At 43.7% G+C, this 22,646-nt stretch overlaps 1 protein-coding gene across 2 annotated transcripts; it reads left to right on the forward strand.

The window, feature by feature from the left end:
* The first annotated feature begins 436 nt into the window (after window positions 1-436).
* LOC146179097 (uncharacterized) lies at window positions 437-22,325 on the forward strand. Of its 2 annotated transcripts, none has more exons than XM_084578795.1 (4): window positions 437-574; window positions 10,208-10,301; window positions 18,072-18,219; window positions 19,380-22,325. In XM_084578795.1, exons 1-4 carry the CDS (start codon window positions 568-570, stop codon window positions 19,488-19,490), a joined length of 360 nt encoding a protein of 119 aa, XP_084434921.1. In that variant the 5' UTR covers window positions 437-567; the 3' UTR covers window positions 19,491-22,325. The 2 variants fall into 2 exon arrangements, with proteins under 2 accessions (XP_084434921.1, XP_084434920.1); XM_084578794.1 differs by lacking the exon at window positions 437-574 and adding an exon at window positions 5,218-5,922 and having other exon boundaries at window positions 19,380-22,318.
* Window positions 22,326-22,646: the final 321 nt, after the last annotated feature.

Genomic DNA, 22,646 nt, shown 5'->3' on the forward strand with positions numbered 1-22,646 from the left:
ATTATCTCTCTCAGACACAACAGTAGGCCACTTATGCCAAGGTGTCACGAAATCGGCGCACATTTTTACTAAGCCGGCGCGGGGCGAGGCCCGCGCGTCGCCGCATCGGAACTTCCACAAGGTTCTAGAAAAATCTCCTTCCCCGCGCGAGAGAGAGCGTAGCTTTGTAGTTTGTACGCGTCGCCGTCACCCTCTGTCTCCTCACCCGGCGATGACGGTGATTCGTCAATCCGGAAGATGCCAGACGTCTTCAGAAAATTCTACGGGACCCATGACGACGCGTGGCTCGACTGGAGGAAAAGGGAGCACTTGAACCAGCGAAGCTAAGTGTGTGTGCGCGCTAGCCTTAGCGCGCCTTAACAGACAGTCGCGGCCCGCCCTATTTATGGAGGCCGCTGCGCTTGTGTAGTCAGTCAGTCAGTCCATCAGTGGTTGCGGCGTGTCCGCAAGTGCGACAACTGGACTCCCGGGAATCACCCACTGCTGCCAAGCCCACGGACCTGCGAGGGAGCGGCGTTCGCTTACATGGCGGCAACATCGTGACTCTCGAGGCGTCGGACTGCAACAATGCCCGGTGAACGATTTGGTGTTTGTTTATGTGACTCTCCCGTGTTTGATCTGTGTTGCAAAACCTCTGCGTTATTGAATACCCCTGTAGTTGCATGCTTAGCGTTTGTTATTCTGTGAACCTCTCGTCTGTGCAAATGAATTGGGAGTATAATCAGGGAAGGCGTGAAGCCAGGGCAAAATTTCTACAAAATAACTATGTCAGTAAGACAGGCACATATTACGTGGATGCAGCGGGTCCCAATGGGGATGGCATCTGCGCCATTGCTGTTGTGCACGAAGGAAGGCAGGTGAATGGGCTCCCGGTAAAAACTAACGACGCGCTAATGTTAGAGGAAGTGGCGATTGCACTGGCCGCCACCCACTGCGACGCATCCTACATAATGTCAGACACGCAACAGGCCTGCTGAAATTACGTGCGGGGTAGGATAGCGCCACACACCCGCAGAAAATTATTGGCACATACGAAAAATTTAAATTCGGCTGCTAGCAAAAATCAGGTCAAGTGGGTGCCCGGTCACCAGGGGTTGGAGGGGAAAGAGACAGCTCACGCGTCTGTCCGAGCGTTCCTCAACCGGGGTTCCGCTCAATCCTCCGGTTCTACCGAGGCAACCATACCAATCCCGCTCATAACTTATGCGGACATTACAAATTATTTACGCCTCTGCAAGGGGACACTCCCGGGACCCGCCAAAGGTCTCGACAGATCTGAAGAGTGCCACCTTAGACGGCTCTAAACCGGGCGTTTTCTAAATCCCGCCATACTAAAACACGTGACCCGACATTCACGGGTAGGTGCGAATTCTGCGGGCAGTATGCTGACCTATACCACATGATATGGGCCTGCCAGCAAAATACAAAAATAAAAGTTATAAAACAGTCAACTAGGGAGGGTTGGGAGGCGGCCCTGCCCAGCTCGGACCTGGGGGCCCAGCGTGCCCTGGTCCAGAGAGCTCGGGCAGCGGCGGCGGCAAATGGCTCCCCGGAATAGGGTCTGCCACTTAGCTCCACAATCATACGCACCTCCCTTCCCAAATCATTTCATTGTAAATAAATGTTTTCTCCTCCTCCTCCTTCTCCTCCTCCTCCTCCTCCTCCTCCTCCTCCTCCTCCTCCTCCTCCTCCTCCTCCTCCTCCTCCTCCTCCTCCTCCTCCTCCTCTGTCTCAATTAGCTGCAGGAAGAACAAGGAGGGCTCGTTCATATTTCTGCAATGTCAACTTGATTTTCATACGCTGAATTCGACGGTAACTCTTCTCTATTACAATCTATTGATTTTGTGGCTGTTATCAGATGTAATGTAATGCGCATTTGTACGATCGACAACCCTCGAAGATTTCTACTTATGACTATGGTAATGACGGTGGGTAAATAGCTCTATCTTTACCCGCCGTAAATATTCCCAACCCTAGTTCGTGTGCTTACATCGGATAATGCGCGCACGCATTCCTATTGTTCTGTGCTTAATATGTGCTTTTTATGGTCGCTTTTATATGTTACGCTCATAACCCATGGTTGCATTACAACCACTTTCAAGTGTAAAGAATTCAGACTGTTTGTTAATTGCCGCTGTCGATGCTGTATAGCTTCTCCAGCTTCCATGAATAGCCTCAATCTCTCTACGAAGGTGAGAAGACAGCGCACCTACTTTTCCACTCCCATGCTTTGAAAATGAACAAGTGTTTCTGGTGACTGATTTACTCTGATCGGGATCTCACTCCTTAAAGGAGGTCCTGGCCTCAATCTTTATCAGTTCCCAATTCCATCAATGCTTTCCGGAAAGTTAAACGTTTAAAAGCAACAGGCCTGAACACAACAGTGTCGACAGACTGCGGCCGTTCTTTCCTCTTTCAAACCTGAAGGGACTATACTTCAACACGCTCCACTCTAATCAAGAACTGAGATTTCCTTCCCTCCCATCTCTCTACGTCCCTCTCCTCCAGAGAAGGGTTAACAAGCTCGTATTTTCTTGTCTTTACTTTCTGTGCCTATGTCTCCAGAGATAAACTAAGATAAAAAACAAAGAACTTGCGACAGTTGAGCGGCTGGCTTGACGCGAATGATAAATAGAAGCCGACGCCGCTGCTAGAGTCGACCGCGCAATCTATAGCGGGGCAGCTGAAGTGAACGGAAGTTCGTTTCACATCCGGCTTCTCGTCGGTGGTGAACAGTAGAGACCGCCAATTCTCAGAAAGCTACCCACGTGTCACATATGCAAGTGTGAACATGAATTGAGCTTATAGAAGCTTCTTGGTCGCATGCTACAACCTGTCGCGGTTAGCAAGTCAGAATGGGCCCTACGAGTCCGTTCGCGCTTGTCTTCGGATGTCTATGGGTGGGGTCGCCGCTTACTCACGTTATCGCTTGAGAACTGGATTCCAAGGGAAGGAAAGCGTAGCAGGGGGCGGCAGAAAGTTAGGTGGGCGGATGAGATTAAGAAGTTCGCAGGGGTCAAGTGGATGCAGCTAGCACAGAGCCGGGTTAAGTGGAGAAATATGGGAGAGGCCTTCGCCCTGCAGTGGGTATTCAGGCTGATGATGATGATGATTATGATGATGATGATGATGAATATGCTACGCTGCATGTCGTGACTGGAGGAGTCATGTTTAAGAACAAATAACTGTCGCACATGTAGTATTGATTTAACGCGCATCCTGTAATTTTTGGAAATTAGCGCAAGTCTTTAAAGTTTATACGTTTCCGTTATTTCCCTATATGCTCTTCTCGTCCACGGACATACAATGCTATAGTTTTTCGCAGGGCGTGAGTAAGCGTGCGCAAACACGTTCCGTGAGGCTGCGGCGGTGGCCGAATTCTGCAATACGCCGGCAACCGTAGCCGCTTCGTTCGCGCCAGGCTTGTTTCGAATCGTGCTCGTAGACGAGTTTATTTTCTTATTTCCTTTGCCGTTTCTTTAAAGCGACGGGGCCCACGATCGTACGTTAGGCGAAACAACTCTATAACAGCTTCTCGCTGCAAAAGAAAAATATATATTTAATTGTTCACATTATCAACGCAAAAGGGACTAAAGCACACCCGACAGTCGGCCGTCTCGCTAGCCATGCCTTTGACGTTGTTCCGAGAAGCGGCCGCATCGGACACGTAATAGAGGTTGAAAAACGCTGGCGCGCACAGCTGGCAGGAGAAGCCTGGGCCTGCGACGCTCGCGCTCCGACAGACAGTTCGTGCACCGGGCAGGTATCGCGACATATGCGCAGAGTGCGCACGTTGTGGACGGAGCTAAATACGTACAGGCCAGCCCGACCACTGACGCAACGGCCTGCGCACTTGTGTATCCAAATCGCGCTTCATTTATGACGTTTTCGATTCGAACAAACATGTAATTTTCTTCGCTGCAGATCGTTTGTCTGAATTTGCGAGGCGATACTTAAAGGGCAGCTGCTTTGCGTCTCTATAGATATATGTTTCTCCTCAGAGGTTCGCAGGCGAATAAAGTACCGCATAAAGCCGCACATTGCGTTATGATATCTGCTTTACGTTGCGAACACGGCTATCAGGAGGACTAGAATGAAGTGAGGGAGAAAAAAACACATATCGTAGGAACTGGGAATTGTATGAATTCGGACGAGTTTATTTTATGAATATATTCATTTCTACCGCGCTGCACCTTCGTCCAGTAAAAGTTGATTGGCCTATTTTCTTTTAAATGGCTTCGTGATTTTTATTTTTTGCAAGGCAGATATAGCTCCAGTACCGCGTCGACAGCGTGTACATGCAGTGGGGCTATTATGACCTCCCAAAGTTTTGAAATATTTGGAATTGGGATAGAAATAATTATGTGCATTAAATTCGGCTGTGTTTAATCGAGCAGCTTCCTTAATTTAGAGCGCATGTGCTTCGGTTGCATACGTCGCGAACTCGATTTCCATCCATTAGTGTTGTCAAGACTCAGCCTTGTATCCATCTCTTGTTCCTTCATTTTTTTTTTCTTATTCTTTTTAGTGCCATAACGAACATAGCGATCATCTGCCTCTTGCTAGATACCAACTTATAGTTTTCACAGTAGTTCTCACTGCATTTTCGTTTCGGCATGACCGATGTGTTAATACACATCGAGTTTTAGCAATTCGAGCATCTTGCAAGCGCCGAATTGCTAAAACTCGCATCCTCAAATTTTCTGCGTGGGTATGACGTCGTATTATCCTTTTCTTTTTTTTTTTTTTTGTATCCTTAAATCGTTTTTCTAGTGTAGTGAGTGATGTAAAGCAGGAAAAACGAGATGAGGCGGCTTACAGTACTTTAAAGGCAAAACAGTGGTTTACGTTTCCGGTGATAACGAAAAAAGAAAAAGTGAAGAAGTGTTTCTTTCGTGTTTCATTCGCATCGCACAGAGACCAAGACAGGTAATTGTTTCGGTATTTGATGCAGTATAGTGATACCGGAAGGGGTCTTCTCTCCAAACCTCACCTTACTATCAGCTGTTTTGGCGATATCTGTAAGGTATAGTTGGTATATGTACGAGCGAATGTTATATTTCGATTCGTTGACACGGTTCGGTTGTTAGCCAAACTTAACTATGGACGCAGCGCCAAGTCCGCTGGGAAAACGCGTCGGCATCTCTCTTTGGCGCTCTATCGTTGAGACGTCAGTGCAATGCTCCGTCGCTCCAGTGAGACGATGACGCACATCCCCATTTCATGCATACGAACCGACCGGTCGACCTCGGTGGTAAGACAATGCGCAGATGGCCGAAGACGGATATGTTTCCCGTGAGTCCGAACCAGTAGCCCACCTCAGCGGCAGCTGCGTCGTCTTGCGCGACACCGCCGCTCTAGACGTAGACGAAGGAGAGCTACGTTCGGAGGCTTTCGGGAACGTTCTCTCAGGCCACACCGATCTGACAAGCAACTGCGCGGCGTGGGTTCTTGAGCGAGCGGCCGGCTGCCGCCTGGCGCCGCAGTAGCAGCAAGGGAGTCAGACCCCGAGCATCGCGCGTGCGGTTGCGCTGGCATCGGGACCTCCTGGTGGGTTCCGGTTTTTGACGATTAGTTGTCATAGGTGCATGGCGAGTGACGTGCAAGCGCTTCGAGTGCTGTCGACCATGCGAGTGCGTGAAAGACATCGGTGACAGCCGCTATTGGATGTGTTTTCTGCGACCATGCTTCCTTCGTCAACGCCGTGGGGTGGTGCTGCTGGCTGCTTGTGGTTTCTGATCGTCGCTTCACTAGTACTGGAGCAGCAGCGGTGCCTGTGCGATGAAGGTGGCCCGGAGAAGGGTATTATTGTGTTTACTACGACGAGTACTGGAAGAACGTTGGCTGCTGATGCCGAACGGGAACCCGGATTCTGGGAGTCGTTCAGGACGTACGTGCTTGGCGATTACAACGGAACTAGGCGTGAGTATATTTAACCGGCGGGTAAACGCGTAAGGGAACGAGTAGGCATAGCAGAGAAACGGCCCGAGGAGCACAAGTGATATGGCAAGAGAACTGAGAGTGCAAGACTCTCGAACATCGTTACACTTATGGGAAACGATGCGATATGACAATAATGTGACAGGCGGTAAACAAGGCCAGTAAACCAACAAAGGCGGTCGTTCACATCACGTATAGCATGGGAATGCTGCTACAAATGTTCTTGACTGTAAACATGCCAGCCAATGGCAGAGTTAATTGCCTGTCATTTGGCGAAATACTTAAGACCAGAAACTTGCGTACGATCAGCTAGCCTCTTTCTGTTCATCTTCCGCCAGATTGATCGTGTCATGTGAAGCCCTGGTTTTGTGCTTGCATTGCTTTTTTTTTTTTTTTTTTGCATGATAGCTTTATGTTATGTTTGAAAATCGCGCTTATATTGTATCAAAAAAGGCTCTTCATTAGGTATTAAAGTATTAAATAAGTATCAAATAGGTATTAAAGGTATTAAATAAGGTATTAAAGTAAATCTTCATGTTTATGTGATTTCAGAAAGCATTTGGACGCACCTGGTTATCGCTGAAGTGTAGGTTTCAGGCTTCAATAATTATCAGAAAAACTAATATTATGCGACGCTAGTTTGACAGAGTTATTAGAGGTAGTAGAGCATGCGCTTAACCAAAATACAGAGAGACGAGAAAAAAAAATTGAAAGAAGTTTAGCTAGAACAGAGCGTTCCTATTTTACCATATTTTGTTTGTACCGAGAAAACATTTTTGAGAACGTCTGCCGATCTGTCTACCTTATGGTTTCTCTTCAGATTGAACATAACCATTAGCAGCCTGACACTGCAGGGTGAAGACCTCTCCGATATTCCTTCAATAAACCCAGTCTTTGCGGGCTGCATCCGTTTGATCCTTGCAAGCTTTTTAATCTCATCAGGTCACCTAATTATCTGCCATCTTCTTCTACGCTTGCCTTCCCTTGTAATCCACTCTGTCACCTTTAGCGACCATCGGTCATCCGCCTTTCGCATTACATCATCAGCACATGCTCATTCTTCTTGATTTCTGATAGAATGTTATTCAGAACGCTTCAGCTTTGCAGCTACTATTTTCCGTTCCATAGCTCTCTGCGTGGCACTCAGAACACATTTCGTTAGCCTGCACGTTTCACCACCATAGGTGAGTACAGGTAAGACACGGCTGTTATATACTTTCCTATTGAGGGATACTACGACTTCTTGTACTTGCCGAATGCTCTCTAATCCAATATTATTATTCTAGTTATTTCCGCTCCGTAATCAGGATCTGCGGCCGATAACTGTTCTAAGTAGACATATTATCCTGCCACCTCCAGCATCTCGCTACCGATCGCAAACTGCTGTTCCTTTCTGATGCTGTTGAGCGTTATTTTATTCTTCTGCAGATACATTTTTAGGCATATTGTTCTGTTTTTTTCTCTATGTCATTATCCTTTGAGCTTCATTACCTGAGCTACTTAGCAAGGCAATGTCATCAGCGAATCTCAGATTACTCGGGTATTAGCCAATAATTTTATTCCAGAAATGTTGGCAGTCGACCTCTCTGAATACTTCCTCTAAGCGCGCGGTGAATAGAACAAGGGAGATTGTGTCTCTTTTTCTAATGCCCTTCCTCATTATAATTTTATTACTTTCTTTATAAACCATTACAGTTGCTGCAATGCCATTATATTTTCTATTACAGTTGCCATTATAGATACCTTTCAGTACTTTACTATCACATATGGCTCGTCTACACCACCTTGATTTCACAATGCCAGCAAGACTGCTGAAGTTTCTATACAGTTAAATGCTTTCTAGTAAACAATAAATGCTATATATAGGTTCTGGTTATATCCCGAGCATTTTTATATCATATGGTTGATATTCTTACTTCTGTCCAGGTTGAGAAAATGTAGCTCTATAAATTACAATTCACGTAGGCATAGCCTATTGTTTTGTTTTGTTTTTTTTCGCTTCTTGACTAAGGTATGATCCTTTATACGCGTGGTGATTAACATCACAAAGAAAGAGCATTTGCGCAGCTCCTGCCCAGTCAAGGTCAAGATTTTCTAGATTACGCCTGATAAATGCATTATTCCTATAGAACGGAAATTTGGGGCAAGCTGGCTGGTAGTTGATGTTGCTAATATAGCAGCTAGAAACAAGGTTTACAAAGGAGAGAAGTTAAGAGTGACTACGAGGCGCTGTCAAATGACTGGTAATTACTTTGTCGGTCTCGTTACTTCTCTCCTTCAGTGCGAATGCTAAAGGTCTAGCATTGATTCAAATTTGTGAACTGAAAGTTTGAAACTTTAAACACCAATCTTAGTATTTTTGTATTTAATCAGTCCTGTGATCTTGACTCGTACTTTCGTTTTTTCTCTTTCGTTATTGCTGACGTATTACATTAATCGACCTCATTAACTTGTGCCCAGTTTATTCAGTACTTTTTGGCTCTCCTCACTGACTCATGGCCAATCCTCTATCATGGGTGTGCCATGAGACAGGAAACAACAACTAATATTGCTTTACTCGGAACCAAAGTATGATGTCCCATGGTGATGCGAATCACAACTTTGTTGGTTCTCCGGGGTCATGGGCTACGTATATGGCTTTTTTGCACAAAATGTTTAAAGAGAAAAGCAGAAAATGAGGAAAACGGATGTAATGTGGCGCTTTAGCGCAAAAAAGAAAGGCGGGAAAAAGTAGAAACAACAAGTTACTGAAACGAGATATCTTTATGGGGGCAGGTAAATTGAGCTTGCTGAAATAACAGCAACTATAGTGAAAGCAGACTACCCAGGAGCAAAACCATTCAGACAATGAAAAAAAAAAAAAAAAGATGCTGGGGCGCTTCGTTTTCATTTAAAAGTTTGCTGTTTCTTGGCTAACTATAGTCAGCAGTGAGCTATCAAAGGTTATGTTCAGCCTGCCTAGACTACCTTGCATCAGGGCTCAAAAAGCAGTGATAGAAATATTTGGGTAAATTAGAGAATACGCAAACTCAACACGAAGGTTTGAAGATTTCCGCCGAGTGTATGTTATTTCTTAACGCAAGCGTTAAAGGCCCCATTAACCGAAAATCCGACGTAGGCGGCCAAGCACTAACTGGACGTAGGGTTGCTTGGCACTACGTTTGACAGGAGCTGCCAATTCGGGCCTCTCATTCCACATGAGAGGGAGACATCAGAATCAGCCTGCCATGACATTTGAATTCACGTTACCCCTATAGGCCCCTATGGCAAACTCATAGGGCTTGGTTAAAGCGGGGCTTTATATGTAGGCTGGTAGCCTACGCTATCGCGTAGTATCCTTAAAAGCAGAGCTAAAGTGTTCCCTGTCCCTATGCTCGTATGTTCTGTACTTCTTCGTCTTTCATCCCCGTGTGCGCAATGACAATAAAATTATAAAGTATTAATAAACAAAATATCTTGTAAAAATGAAGTAGGCATGTTTGATTATAGGGTTCAAAAAGTTGAATCGACGTTACTGCGGGCATAATTCATCGCGCTGCGGAGAGAAAGTCATCTCGCTCTATAGTGAGCATAGAAATATCGACCGTAAGAATCATCAAGAAGTAATTGTGTGTTTTAATTGCCAGCTTTTTGATAGTTTTTCAATGTCATAGTGTTCCTCTTAAGAACGTCCAGATTTTATAGCAGTACATGTCTAAAGGGTTATGCATAAACACAAGATTTTCTGTTGTCACGCGTGCCGTACAATGTACGAGCAGTCGTTGAACGGCACTGGCCTTGAACTTGTTGAAACATCTCCACCACATCGCTCACTCAGGCTACTTGTAATTGTCTACTGTTGCATGATTGGTCAATTCGGCAATTAACTGATGCCTCGAGCCAGTTTTGAGTGTTCATCAATTAAATACAGTTTGCGTCATAGATGCCATGAAGCTCTTCCACGAATAGGTGAATTCCATGCCCAGCGAATTACTTTAGATGACATCAAGCACTGGGGCTGTACACTCCCCTTTTTTGTCTAGAAAGCAGTGGTGCTTGTATCTACACCATTCGCCACCCGTGCAGCCCCCCCCCCCCCCCCCCTCCCTCGCATTTCGTATGCAGTGCTATTGAATCGCCAACATTGCGCACATTGCGGCTACGGGGAGGGCCATTATAATGCCTGAATAGAATTAAAGCAGCCTCATGGAGGTTTTCTTTGCTAATATTTAACATGAGGATCCGTAACCAGTCTTCCATGTATCGTTTTGCTTTTACGCCTGTGCAGATGACTGGCACCGACGTTTTTTCAACCGCTACGTTCCACTGTTCGGCGTCATCACTCTCTCCCTGGTGGCGGTAGCCCTCTGCCTCAGTTACTGGTAAGACATGGCGATCTTGTCGCGAACAGAGCGCGGCTGTCCGGAAGCTAGGGCGTATCGCTGAATACAAAACAGCTTCATTGGAAGTGTCAAAGTTCGGGTCATGGAATTTTACTACACGACACGCCTATCAGCATGTCTCAGCTCATTCCCATAAATATTTTTACAAGTGACTAAACATTGATTCATCACAATGCAGTCTTGTTTCCAGCAGATTGCTTTCAAAAGGCTAATTGTGTATTCCCACTGCACAGCCGGAAGCTGGAAACAAACTCGGGGCTACATTTGTAGCATCAAAGTTCAAAAATATAGGTTATGTCAATGTGACAGCCCTCTTTTGTGCTTCAGGTAACAAAAAAAAATTATAAATGTTTGTAGTCTCATATTTGAGCCGTATACGATAGCCCGTCTACGGAATGCAGCTAATTCGAATAATCAGCAGTAAGCTAGGAAACAAAGCGCTGATCACTCAAGCACCAGTTTCATTTAATAAACGTTAAAAAAGAAATTATAGTTCTGCTTAGCGTACAGATTTAGCCAAGCTAGTGGCTTAAAATTGAGCAAATGACTTTGTCGTTAACGAATACATCGTTCAATAAACAGTTGTTGCAAAACATTGTCGAAAATGAACGAAAGCCTATAATATGAAAATGGGTGGTCAAGGTCCACATATCGACGGTGCAAAACAAAGGCAGCTGATCATGACCTTTATTCTGAGTTTATTTTTTTTACAAAACAAAAATCACATAGCATCGCTGCCTTCCGGACGTGCGGACGCTGTGCACAGCTGCGTTTGCATGAGACATAATGTATTCTCGCGCAGACCTGTTATTGTCCACTGAATAAAGCACAAAAACGGCAAAATAAAACCTATAATATGTCATCATAAACAGCAAAGAATTACTGAACCAAAGCATCTATCGATACAGACAGGGAGAGCGTTCATTAATTAGGATGCCGAAAAAGATAGCACTTGCAAGTTGTTCTGGGAATTTAGCTGTATTAACTGAGTGATTTATACGTCCACACATACTTATCCTAAAAAAGCAGATAGAGGCGCGTCGGTATGGTCTCTGCAGGTGTATAGTGCAAAAAGGCATTTATTATGTACATAAGATAGAGCTTAGTAATGCGACGCTTCTCTTGAAAAAAAAAAAGCCTAATTAACCTTTCATTTTTGATCTCAGGGTGCGAGGTTATATATGCTAAATAGGATGCCTTCAACGTCGAAAGGGCACGTAGCTTTTAAATTTTCTTAATAGGCGATGTGATTAGATGTGTCGAATGGTAAAAATTAGCATTTAAAAGCTTTTTGGGTTGGCTTTCTCTCATTGCGTATTTATAAAAGGGTGTCTCTTGATGTGTACTGTCACCGAAACAAAGTTAACTTCTTACACACCATCAAATACAAAAAAGACGTCTTATATCACAATAGTAAATGCGAGTGGCACCATTTTCTGAAGTGTAATCGATGGTAAGACCACTCAACGAGCTTTGAAATGCCATATTTGACTTTAGATCATTCAAAGCGAACTGACTATTAAGGAAATAATGAAACCGAGTTCTCATTCGATACTGACGGTGTTCAATCTCGCAATATAACCTTGCCACCTGGAGTCAAAAATTAAAAAAAAAATCTCAGTAGCTATTTTCACTTAATTAGTGGTTCAAATACTGGCTTAAATTACATAACGTCCTCCATGCTTTACAGTCCAACTGCATAGACTGCGCTGTCGACGCTCCCAACTTTAAAGCTAAAAATTTGCAAATGATAAAGAAATCGTCCTGTACATGAATTTTCTTCAGGGTGATTGAAAGGAATCTATTCGTTAAAATATTTAATTCACCTCTAATATAACTGCAGAGCGGAGTCTGTATACTGCGAACACCAATTTGTTTAAAGCCTTGCTTGACTGAGGCAACACTGAATGAATTACGCATATTATAATATAACTAGAGTGCATATTTTGTCAGCGTAAAATTAAAGACAGGACTAAAGGAGAAAGACAAGGGACAAACGCTGAACTTCAACTGATAGTTTAATATATACAAGGACAACTAGCCCTTCTTTCTACGTTAACTAGTCTGCTATAATATGACATTTAGAAAAAATATTATATATTGCTTCGCCAATGGGAATGAATACATTTGCTTTCCCATTTTCGTTCTGGACCTGAAGCGATTACGAAAGATGCCATCAACTCAGGTTCCGTTTGTTGTCCCATTGCAGCAGTTGTGGCCTATTAACAACTTCACATCAGGGACAGTGTTGACAAATGGGAACTCATGTGCCTTACCGAAGTCTCTTTTTTTTTTTTCAGTGCTAATTACAGGATGCATATCCTCTTATAATGGTCTCAATTATCGTATTTTGACAGAATCAAGCCCCGCGCTTTTACTTTAAAGCTAGTATTACCAAAAATAATTACCACAACTGCATTTGTGTATAACTTTGTTTCGACATCGCATAAGCTGGTTTAACCGAAATTTGCTCTTTGAAGGCCGGTTGCTATCTTCAAGTCAAAGATCATCCCTATGTATGAGACGTTTCTACAGATTAGGTAACACGGAAATATGAAACTTGTTTGCAGAAAATACAGGACATGTTGAGTGCTTGTTTTAAATACACAATAAGGACAGCAGTGTTATAAATGGTGAAACGTTACACGTACAATCAAAACCCAAAGATAAAATCATAAAGTACTGAAAATCAGTCGGGTAGAACGAGAGGAAGAAGATGGTTGCATGGTATGAAAGAGCACCGAACAAGGGTAGAGAGTGGGGGGAGCACAGTTCGTAGGTCGAGCTAATGTTTCGACAAGTCTACTTGTTGAAACGTTGGCTCGATCTGCGAACTGAGGCTTCCTCCTCTTAAGACCCTTGTTCACTGCTGTTTCAAAATCAGTCAGGTTACTTTAAAAAAAGGGAACGAAACAAAATATTTCATTTTGCACATGTCAGGCATTACATGGTTTGCATAGACTGACGAAGAATGATGGTTCGATTCAGCCTCATCCTTATTCTGGGAGGGTTAATTAATTAAAATGAGTCATGCATTGACCGACGATTGTTTAAGCTCTTCTGTATTGCTTTTATCACTGTGAACCTTTGCGAAAGCTGATAAGAAAACTTCTTGTGTAACCCAAAAGAATCACAAACAATTTTCGTGACACTGATATAGCTGAAACAGCATTTCTTTTATAACGTCAATGTTCAACAAAATTGCTTTTTGTTTTCATTTACACGGTGTAATCAGTGCAAACACGATCTTAGATAACGAGCGGGAGTGGCTAGTTTCGAATTAATTCGCCAAATATGTTTAAGGCGTTTGATCGGACTTTTATACTTAAGCTGCAAGTTTTTTGTTAACACCAACCGGTTTCTGCTTCAAGCCATATCTCAGAACGACGACGACTATACAACGCTCCATTCTATTATAGTGCCTCTATGTACCCCAATGTGCATTGTGCAATGCTGCGCGCTGATTTATTTCACACCTTGTCAGATACTGCGTGACTTTAAATACTTATTGTCTGTGCCCATCTGGTGATGCTCAGCGCAGTTTCCAATATTACCCTATCTCTGTATGGCCTCGGAAATGAATGCCAAATCGAGAACGCGTCAGTTGCTCATTTATTTTTTTCCCGAATTCATTGGTTTATGGTGCCTCTACGCAACACATGCCAGGCATTACATGCATGGTTTGTGTAGGGTCGAGAAGAGATTTTGAACCAATAATTTGCGACGAAGGTCAGGGCACTTATACACTTATACCTTGAACTTTTTTTTTTCTTCTAAACACTGATGTCGCCCGCGCTTGTGAAGCAAGCTGCTTTTTGTTCAATGAAACGAATGTATTGCCATTGAAGTGTCGGGGTGACTCGGATCTCCTCTTGTGAAGCCAAACATAACTAGAGGTCTGAGCAAAATTCCAGCTGATGGCGTTTCATTATTCCCCGTATTCGGAACATATTCGCTAGGACCTACCCTCTCCAAAACGGATATTCGAGACAGGTAGATGTGCAGGTATATATATGCATGGCAGGGAACAAAGCTCCTTTTCTATACCTTTCGACAACAGCTGTGCGCTGTCAGTAGCTGCTATTCGCGCAACAACTGAGGGCTGCGCCCTTTTCTTGGTGTTCGCGTGTATATTTGAGGTTTCCCTCAATACCGCGACGTGCCTAGTCGAATGCGGCTTGCACAGCTTCGAGTTCAGTTAATGGAGAACGCGCTGGGAGGGAAAATAACGCGCAAACATTTTTCTCTTTTGGGAAGAGCGCAAAGCCAATTGAAGCGCGGGGCGCGTGGCGATGCCGTAAAGGAAGAAATCTGGAGGCCATAAGATTGGAACGGCAGAGACGTGCTAGAGATGGAGGGAAAAAAATATTCAATACAAAGTTCACGCTATAGATTATATTTTAGTCTACTACATGTAGTTCGCGCCGACCCGAGCGTCCTTATGAATAAGAGCCCTTCGTAAATTCCGCTTTAGATGTGTCCCACTGCATTCTGCAACAGAAAGGGGCTTGATGCAGAATCTGGTTCCTTGGTGACTGGCTACGTTCGTGAAGGCATTATTCTCTCGAAGAGAAGACATTATAGTAGAGTGGGACAAAATGCGACATGCTGATACCTAGCGCTTTCTAGCTATTAATCATGAAGTAAAATGGTCAGGACATTTATCTTAAATTCCCTCGCCGACAACCACTGCAAGGCAACTTAATGCCGATGAGATAGTTCTTTTCCAAGCAGGTGAAAAAAATCACAAATTCTGACCCAGTGAACGAGAAAGTGGTAAAAAACTTGTGGCGCTCTGCACACCACTCACTTCGACACTGCGCAGTTAAACTACATAGTCTAGCATCCTAAATTGACATAACTTTTTATTGTGGTTAATAGGTTTTATCTCATGCAAAGTTTCAGAATTTTTGCTTCTAGTGTTCCCAAGGAGATAAAGGACTACATCATCTCTTTATTGTTATTGCCTAAAAATATCAATTTGGTGGCTCTCTAGGATCATTATGATGCTTATCTGGCAGCAAAAAAATAAATAAAAAGCATGTCGCTTGAAAAATTGCATCTAAAATATTTCTCTTCATCGTGTTCAAATTGTTTACGTCTAACACTGACAAAGGCCTCGTGATGGCCCTTTTGGATGGATAACTTCACAACCTAGCCTCTATCATCTGCACACAAAAAGCTTAGCCGTATAGCAAGCAGATTACTTGCGAAATTGGAAGGTGATCACGACGCTTATATTTCATTTTTTTTCTCACATTTTTCTTGTTCATAAATGTTCTGATTTCAATACAAGTAAATGATTTGCCTTTACAAAGTTTTAGTCTGTTCATATAGGCGAACACATACTTGTCCTTTTTCCCTTTAAGCGCGAATCGCCTTTAGAACCTGGGTAGCCATGGAGCTAAACATAAATTCATAGTGCTGTGCAAGGCTTAACTTTATCCCTAGCTAATTGAGCAAATGTACAGAAAAAGCTACCAATATTTGAATCGCAGTCGACAGCCCTTATGTCATCAAGTGTTTCGATGTTACGAGAGGCGGCCGGCAGCGAAAAAAACAACAAGGAAAATATAAAAAAAAAAGAATAAAACATTTCTAACCTGAGCAGGGTGCCCTATCCGGGGTGTAAGAACAGCTACTTGTAAAGTACATCCAGAAATGGAGAAAGCTCTTTTTGGTCTGACCTATACGATAACGTTCAAAATATCGTGTTTACATCCTCCAAATCCGAAACAAAAATCGCATGTCATTTCGACTGGCCTCATGAGCGAAAGCCGAAGCACTAAAACAAACAAAAAAAGGCGACGTCAGGATAACACTCGAAGGAACATCGAAGTCAAGGTACGCACAAGGCTTGGATATAGACGTGGCTGGTCTTTAGCGGGTCAAGAAGCAAAAGTGCGTCGGGATCAGTTTTTTTTAAAGCAACGCTTGACATCAGGTGAGGCTCACAAAAAAGTCTGCCTCATGTACACTGATTACGATGAGGAATAATGAAGACATTTTGGTAGGACACCTTCCTTTCCACTGCAGAGTGGGCTGAAATGTGATATCTCGAAAAATTAAATTTTCTGAAATTAAACTTTAATGCTTTCCCCTAATCTGCCTATTCTTAATGAGCGAGCGTGATGTCTTCAAGACAGGAAATAATTCGACAGTATTTGTTTATATTGCTGAATAATGAATTGCAGAACTAGGCGTTTTTTGTACTGTCCCGTAGTTCCTTACAGACTACATCAGGCATAGTTGCTTTCCATGCGACCAAACAATAAGTAATGAGTACGAAGGCAGCCTATGGGGCTGAAACGTGGAGGCTAACCAAGAGGGTTCTACTTAAGTTGAGGACAGCGCAGAGGGCTACGGAACGAAAAATGGTAGGGGTAACATTAAGAGATAGGAAGCGTGCAGAGTGGGTCAAAGAAATAACTGAAGTTACTGACATTCTAGTGGAAATTAAGAAGAAATGGGCATGGGCAGGACATGTAGTGCGAAGAGAGGATAACCGATGGTCGCTTAGGGTAAGAAACTGGATTCCAAGGGGAGCAAAGCGTAGCAGGGGGCGGCAGAAAGTTAGGTGGGCGGATGAGGTTAAGAAGTTCGCAGGGGTCAAGTGGGTGCAGCTAGCACAGAACCGGGTTAATTGGAGAAATATGAGAGAGGCCTTCGCCCTGCAGTGGGTATAGTCAGGCTGATGATGATGATGACGAAGGCAGCTAATCTCACTTTACTTATTTTTGGCAAAGCGTGTTTAGGGTAAGACTCTCGGCTCTATAACTCCAGAATGCAGAACAACGATTTTCGATAAGATGATGAAAATTTAAGAACGTTTGAGCTGGAGTAAAGTGAGCTGGAGTAAAACCAAAGGGAGGGAGGGAGCATCGAAGTAGCTTAGGCTATTATGTCAGGTTAGATTAAGCTACGAATTGGGGATTCAACCAGCTCATTAAGTCCTGCACGGTTGCGCTTTTTTCAAAATGGTAAAATTTGAGCTTCAGGCGGCACCGTTATTTATTTATGGTAGAAGGACGCAGCTCAAAAAGTACAGCACATGAGAAGAAGCTAATATCTGGTTCATGTGTGTCCCTTTTCACGTCCCGTATTTTGTTTCATGCCAAAGATATACAGTGTGTCCCGTATTTATTTGTCCGTGTTGTAAAAATGTTTTCCACGAAAATTACGGGACTATTCGTGACCAAACAAGTTCGCAAAAGAGCTTCTGATGGTCTATGTGTTTTAATAGGTAATTTTTCGTCGTTGCAATCAGAGCATCGCATTCGATAGGCTGCGCCGTCCGGCGAACTGCGAGGAGGACATTGGTCACCTCACAGTTCACCAGATTCCGCATTCTGTCAAGTCGGCTGGTTGGTTGGTAGAACTTTATTTTAGCCACTTAGGTGGATCAATGAGGGTTGGGAAGGGTCGAGTTGATTGCTTCGCTTGTTTTGACGAAGTTCGTCCGCAGTCGAGTGCAGTTTTTCGCTAGGACAACGCATAGAAGTTCCAATGTTCAATTACCTATCAAAAAACATAAACCATCACAAATGTTTTCGTTGTTGTTGCCGTTTGAGCTCCAACATTCTAACATTTTGTACATGCGAATGTTTTACAAGCCGGGCAGATAAATACGGACCACACTGTTCATTCGCGCTACCTTTATCCCTAAGAGTCCCTATTCTTTTACAGCGTTCTTGGTAGAGTAGGCGCCCTCCCTTGAAAGTGAAAAATTCTGGCGTTCACCTGGCGCAGGTGCCAGGATCGGAACTCCCCTGAGACGGAGTCCTCGAGGGCGCACTTGGAGGAGATGCGGCGTATGCAGTGCGGAGAGAGGGTCCCCATGTACACCATGCCGCCTCCGCCCATTAACACGTTCACTCACGCCGACTACGCCGCACACGTAAGTACAAGGATGTTGTGCAAGTAAGTCGATGAGCAGGATTCCAGCAACTTCAAGCATAAAAGGTACAAGACAAAGGTAAAAAGCAGATAACTATATTGGTAGCTGCACTAAGAAAAAAGTTGCAAGATGTAGCAGAGGTATGAGTTCAACGATGAGCTTTGCCTTTATTTCTTCAAAGAGGTGGCAAATGTCTTCTTCAGAAAATTCTTTTAAAATACGAAAAAAAAAGTGTGCATCTTACTCATATTTTCGGAGCAATCGTAGATGAACACTAGTTGTGTGTTCCCTTCCATTTTATAGATTTCTTAAAAGCGTTCGTACCCTAGAATAAAAGCAGAACAGAAATGCATGTCACTCGCTTTGCCTCTGTTCTCATACTTGGGAGAAATTATTGCAAGTTCGGGAAATCATCTAGCTTTAAATCAGACTATTGTTCACAGAAGAGTTACAGTTCTCTACGAGTTCACCATATAAAGGGTGTCAAAAGGCATTTGTGGCTGTCTAAATACCTCTATCAGTCCCTTCTCGCCCCACTTGATGCTTTATTCTGAGCAATTTATGTACAGTTTTCAAACTAAAGAAACAAACTGATCCTCAGGTTAAGTCGGAAATACCATACACCAAAAGCGCAAATTAGAAAATGGACTTTGGAAAATACAAGATACAGAGCGCACCACAAGCAAGAGAGCACTATTTCTGAGGGGACCGTTTCGCCCACCGGAAACGGAGGAAAGATTACGACACATGAACCAATCGGACTTTGTGTAGTTAGACCGGTAACGAACATTACTGCATAATGTTCGCACAGGTGTTTCACGATTACAGATACAAACAATATTTTAAGGTGTAACTGCACGCGAGACCAACCGAATAAACGATTATGGGAAAAAAAAATTCCATTCAACGATTTTTGTTAGGAGTGCAAAGTAAACACAGTTGTAAAAACGTTTATTTGGGTCTTGTGTTTATTTAGGGCCAGGCGGAGAATGGAACTCGCTGTCCAGGAACGTTTCACATGAACTGAACGTTCTAATAGAAGCATAAAGCTAAATCATTTTATAAGTATTATATATACGCTTCCGAATGAGGCAGGGGCATTTAAAAGTTTAGCAAACGTATTGCGCTGAGGCGTTGATATACTTTTGTTTTTGTTTCAGGATTACTACCGGGTCCCGCCACCGCAGTACAACTACGCCACGTTCGAAGCCAGAGTTCCAGCAAATGGACCTCACCCCTCTGCTCCTCCGCCAGCGTATCATCAACGGTGACCAGTTGTGTTTCCGGACTACGGTTCAGCGAAATGTGGCTCCGCGAGTGCTTCTTGCATGCTTTGGTAGAAAAATGGAGGAAGAACATTTGCGTATGCCATCCTGTAGAACTTCCTTCCGGCATGAAATGGCCGCTTCCTTGCATGCATAGAAGAGGTAAGGCGGTGGCGTTGGGCAAATTGTATTCTGAAGGGACGCTTTCACAGTCCCTAGCTTAAAAACTCTGAAACAAATGCACAGCTTCCTATACACAGCGCTTAGCAATTTCAAGCAGTGTTTCGAAATGTGTCAACTATCTTCCATTCACTCCACATTCGGAGGGCTTCTTTTTAAAACATCGACCGTTTACTTTGCCCAATGTTAAATAGATGACGCATACACTGCACAAGATATGAACAAAGAGTTCAATACCCTGCTGTGCCCATCGAGGATGTGAGCCTACCTCGGATGTCGTGCCACTTGGACGTCAATATGCATTATTTATGTGTGTACGAACTCCTGAATACCAGTGCCACAATTGCTCCATTTTATATATGCCTCAAGCCAACATTGATGGCTGGCTTGACGTTGTTCAGCCAATAAAGAGTCGCACAAGAATATCTGCGGGATGTGGCACTTTCTCGTAGTGTCTTCTGATCAATACATGACGAAATTGTTTTTCATTCTAAATAAACTTGACGAGTAACGAAGCTTCCTTTTTTACCCTTTACAACGACATCTGTATGGGGCGTTTCCTAGGACGCACACGTCATCGGCGAGGTATTTCCGCATTCACCTGCCGGCTGATCTGCCGGGCGGTTACATCCGGACGGTGGGATCATCTGGGGATTACATCCGGGTGGCTCGGCCAATGGGACTTGTTTTGAATGAACTCTGTAGGGTCATATGATCAAGTTTGCTCTGTCAGTCTGTGGAAATCTTAGTGGCCGTTCTTACAGTGAAGAGTAGAATATGGGGGAGAGGAGGGGAAGGCAATACAGCTATCGCTGCCATTTGCACGACAGGTGAATAGTAAAGAGCACGCAAAGCTACTTTACAGTGATAACTATTATAACTCTGGATCTCTGTCGTAATTGACGCTGTAACACGAAAGAGTGTTCAGAGAGGAGGGAAGAGGGGAGAGAAATCAGGAACAGCGCGCTATTCTGATTGGTCAGAACTCCCTCATCCTTAGTGACGTCATAGAAAGTGAGATCATGACACGACTCGAACGTTGCTGTGTCACATTGGGGGTTCGCCTTATGGATGAATGAACACCGTGAATGACATTGCATGAAAGCATGGTTGTACGCAGACACGCTGCCACTCACGGCAATTTACTCTGCAACCCCAACCTTTCCCCTTATACCCAGTTGGGAAAATTATCTTTGTATCAATAAACAATCCGAGAACATACATCAATCCCCACCACATCAAAAGGCAAAAATTTTGTTTGTCTTTTGTTTCTATTTTGGTTTCAACTTATATAATCGATTATTTCTAAAAAAAGGTACTGCACATTTCCGTTTTAGAACATTATACCATACGCTTACTTTTCATTTCTGAATTATTTTTTAGGCAACGCTCCGTATAACGCCTACAGAGAGATAAAAAAAAAAACAAATGCGAAATAGAGGTGATGGAGGATAATTTCTCTTATTTCCTAAGCAAAGAGACTTGCCCCGGTTGTTTTCAAAACACAAGGCCCAGTGTCGCTGACGACCAACAAAAGAAATGTGTTTCTGTGGCGAAGGCAACACTACTACAGCCAATGCGAGACCTCGGGTGGCAACAGTTATGTCGTAAAGAGGCGTAGCTACGAGAAGAAGAAGAGGAAGACGAAGAAAAAGAACACGAATAAAAAAACGACAAAGAGAAAAAATACGAAGACGAAGAAAAAGAAAGGACAAAGAAGACGACGACGAAAAATAAAGATGAATAAGAGGAAGAAAAAGAGGAAGACGAAGAGGAAGAAGAACACTCTGTCGCCCGCAGCTAATGCTTTCGCTTCATATTCGGTTCAGCAGCGGTTTACTCTTCTCATTTTTTTCTTTTCATTTTTCTTTCCTACTCCGCCCGTGTCCATGTATCTCTTCCCGTCGGTTGTAATACTGTATCCCTTCATAGTCATAATAGCATGAAAAACAGACCAAAATTTGCTTCGTTTTTTTTTTTAAGTATAACTTTAATGAAGAATAATCTTACGGCGTTTCCATATCTCTGTGAACGTAATTGCACGTTTGTAAACGTGAAATTACGGAGAAAATAAGAGGGGTCCTGTAGGAGCAACATTGTACACTTGTGGTGCTTCACCCAGCCTCGAAAGTCTACGCGACACCACCCGTCCTCCCATTACGATACCGCTAAATGTGCGCCGAGTAGCGAATTAGTTTTTCCGGAGCCTTCCACTACGGTCCTTCTCACTCTCTCACTTCAAAGGTAGGAAGGCTGCCCGCAGCTTTTTGCTGCAGATTCCTGGACACGACTGCAAGTTCTTCCCATATGTCGTTACCTGCAAACATTTGTTCTTGATACTACTGATACATTGCTCATATCTATAGATCTTTGCAACGAGGGCCCCTTGAGCCTATCCATAATGCTCGCTGGGAATTGTGTGCGTCTGACGTCAGCACGGTGGAAGCGGCAGCTCAATCGGTTTGCAACAGCCCAGAGAGAACGCGTTTTGACCTCCTCCTCGCCCGATGCAAAGCTTTATATGAATGCCATGAGACCAAGAATAGGCTGAGCAGATGAGGCAATTCGGACTTCGAAATTGGCCATGCTTGCCTGCAAGTTGCTTTTCTGTGCTTTGTGGACTACGTGCCGAGTGTGACGCTGTTCAGAGGAAATAAAGAAAAAAATGTCAGCTTGACCGCTCTTTTCGTCAGACTCAGTTTTCGCACAGAAACCGCACAGAGAGTTTTGTTCTATTTTGCGGTTGAGTAGAAGTATATTGCTAATTCGATCGGTTATAAGTGTCATCGTATGCTGCAAAGGAAGACCAAGACCGATAGTTTTGCAGCTTCACTACTATACTTCAGCCAAAGCTACAGAGCCGGCATGCACGAGTTCACTTAGCACAAAGATATAGTCCGTCCAGAAATTTCGCGGATCATACTGCAGAATATTGTGCAATCCCATAATTATTCACGATATCATATCACCAACACTGTAATC

The sequence above is a fragment of the Amblyomma maculatum genome, chromosome 9 (assembly GCF_055883805.1).
Source record: "Amblyomma maculatum isolate TAMU_Amacu chromosome 9, ASM5588380v1, whole genome shotgun sequence".
In the NCBI taxonomy this organism is placed as follows: domain Eukaryota; kingdom Metazoa; phylum Arthropoda; class Arachnida; order Ixodida; family Ixodidae; genus Amblyomma; species Amblyomma maculatum.

Coding starts and splice junctions, on each gene's coding strand:
- LOC146179097 (XM_084578794.1), top strand. CDS start 5,685: ATGCTTCCTTCGTCAACGCCGTGGGGTGGTGCTGCTGGCTGCTTGTGG. Junction 10,302..18,071: donor GCCCTCTGCCTCAGTTACTG/GTAAGACATGGC, acceptor CACCTGGCGCAG/GTGCCAGGATCGGAACTCCC. Junction 18,220..19,379: donor ACGCCGACTACGCCGCACAC/GTAAGTACAAGG, acceptor TTTTTGTTTCAG/GATTACTACCGGGTCCCGCC.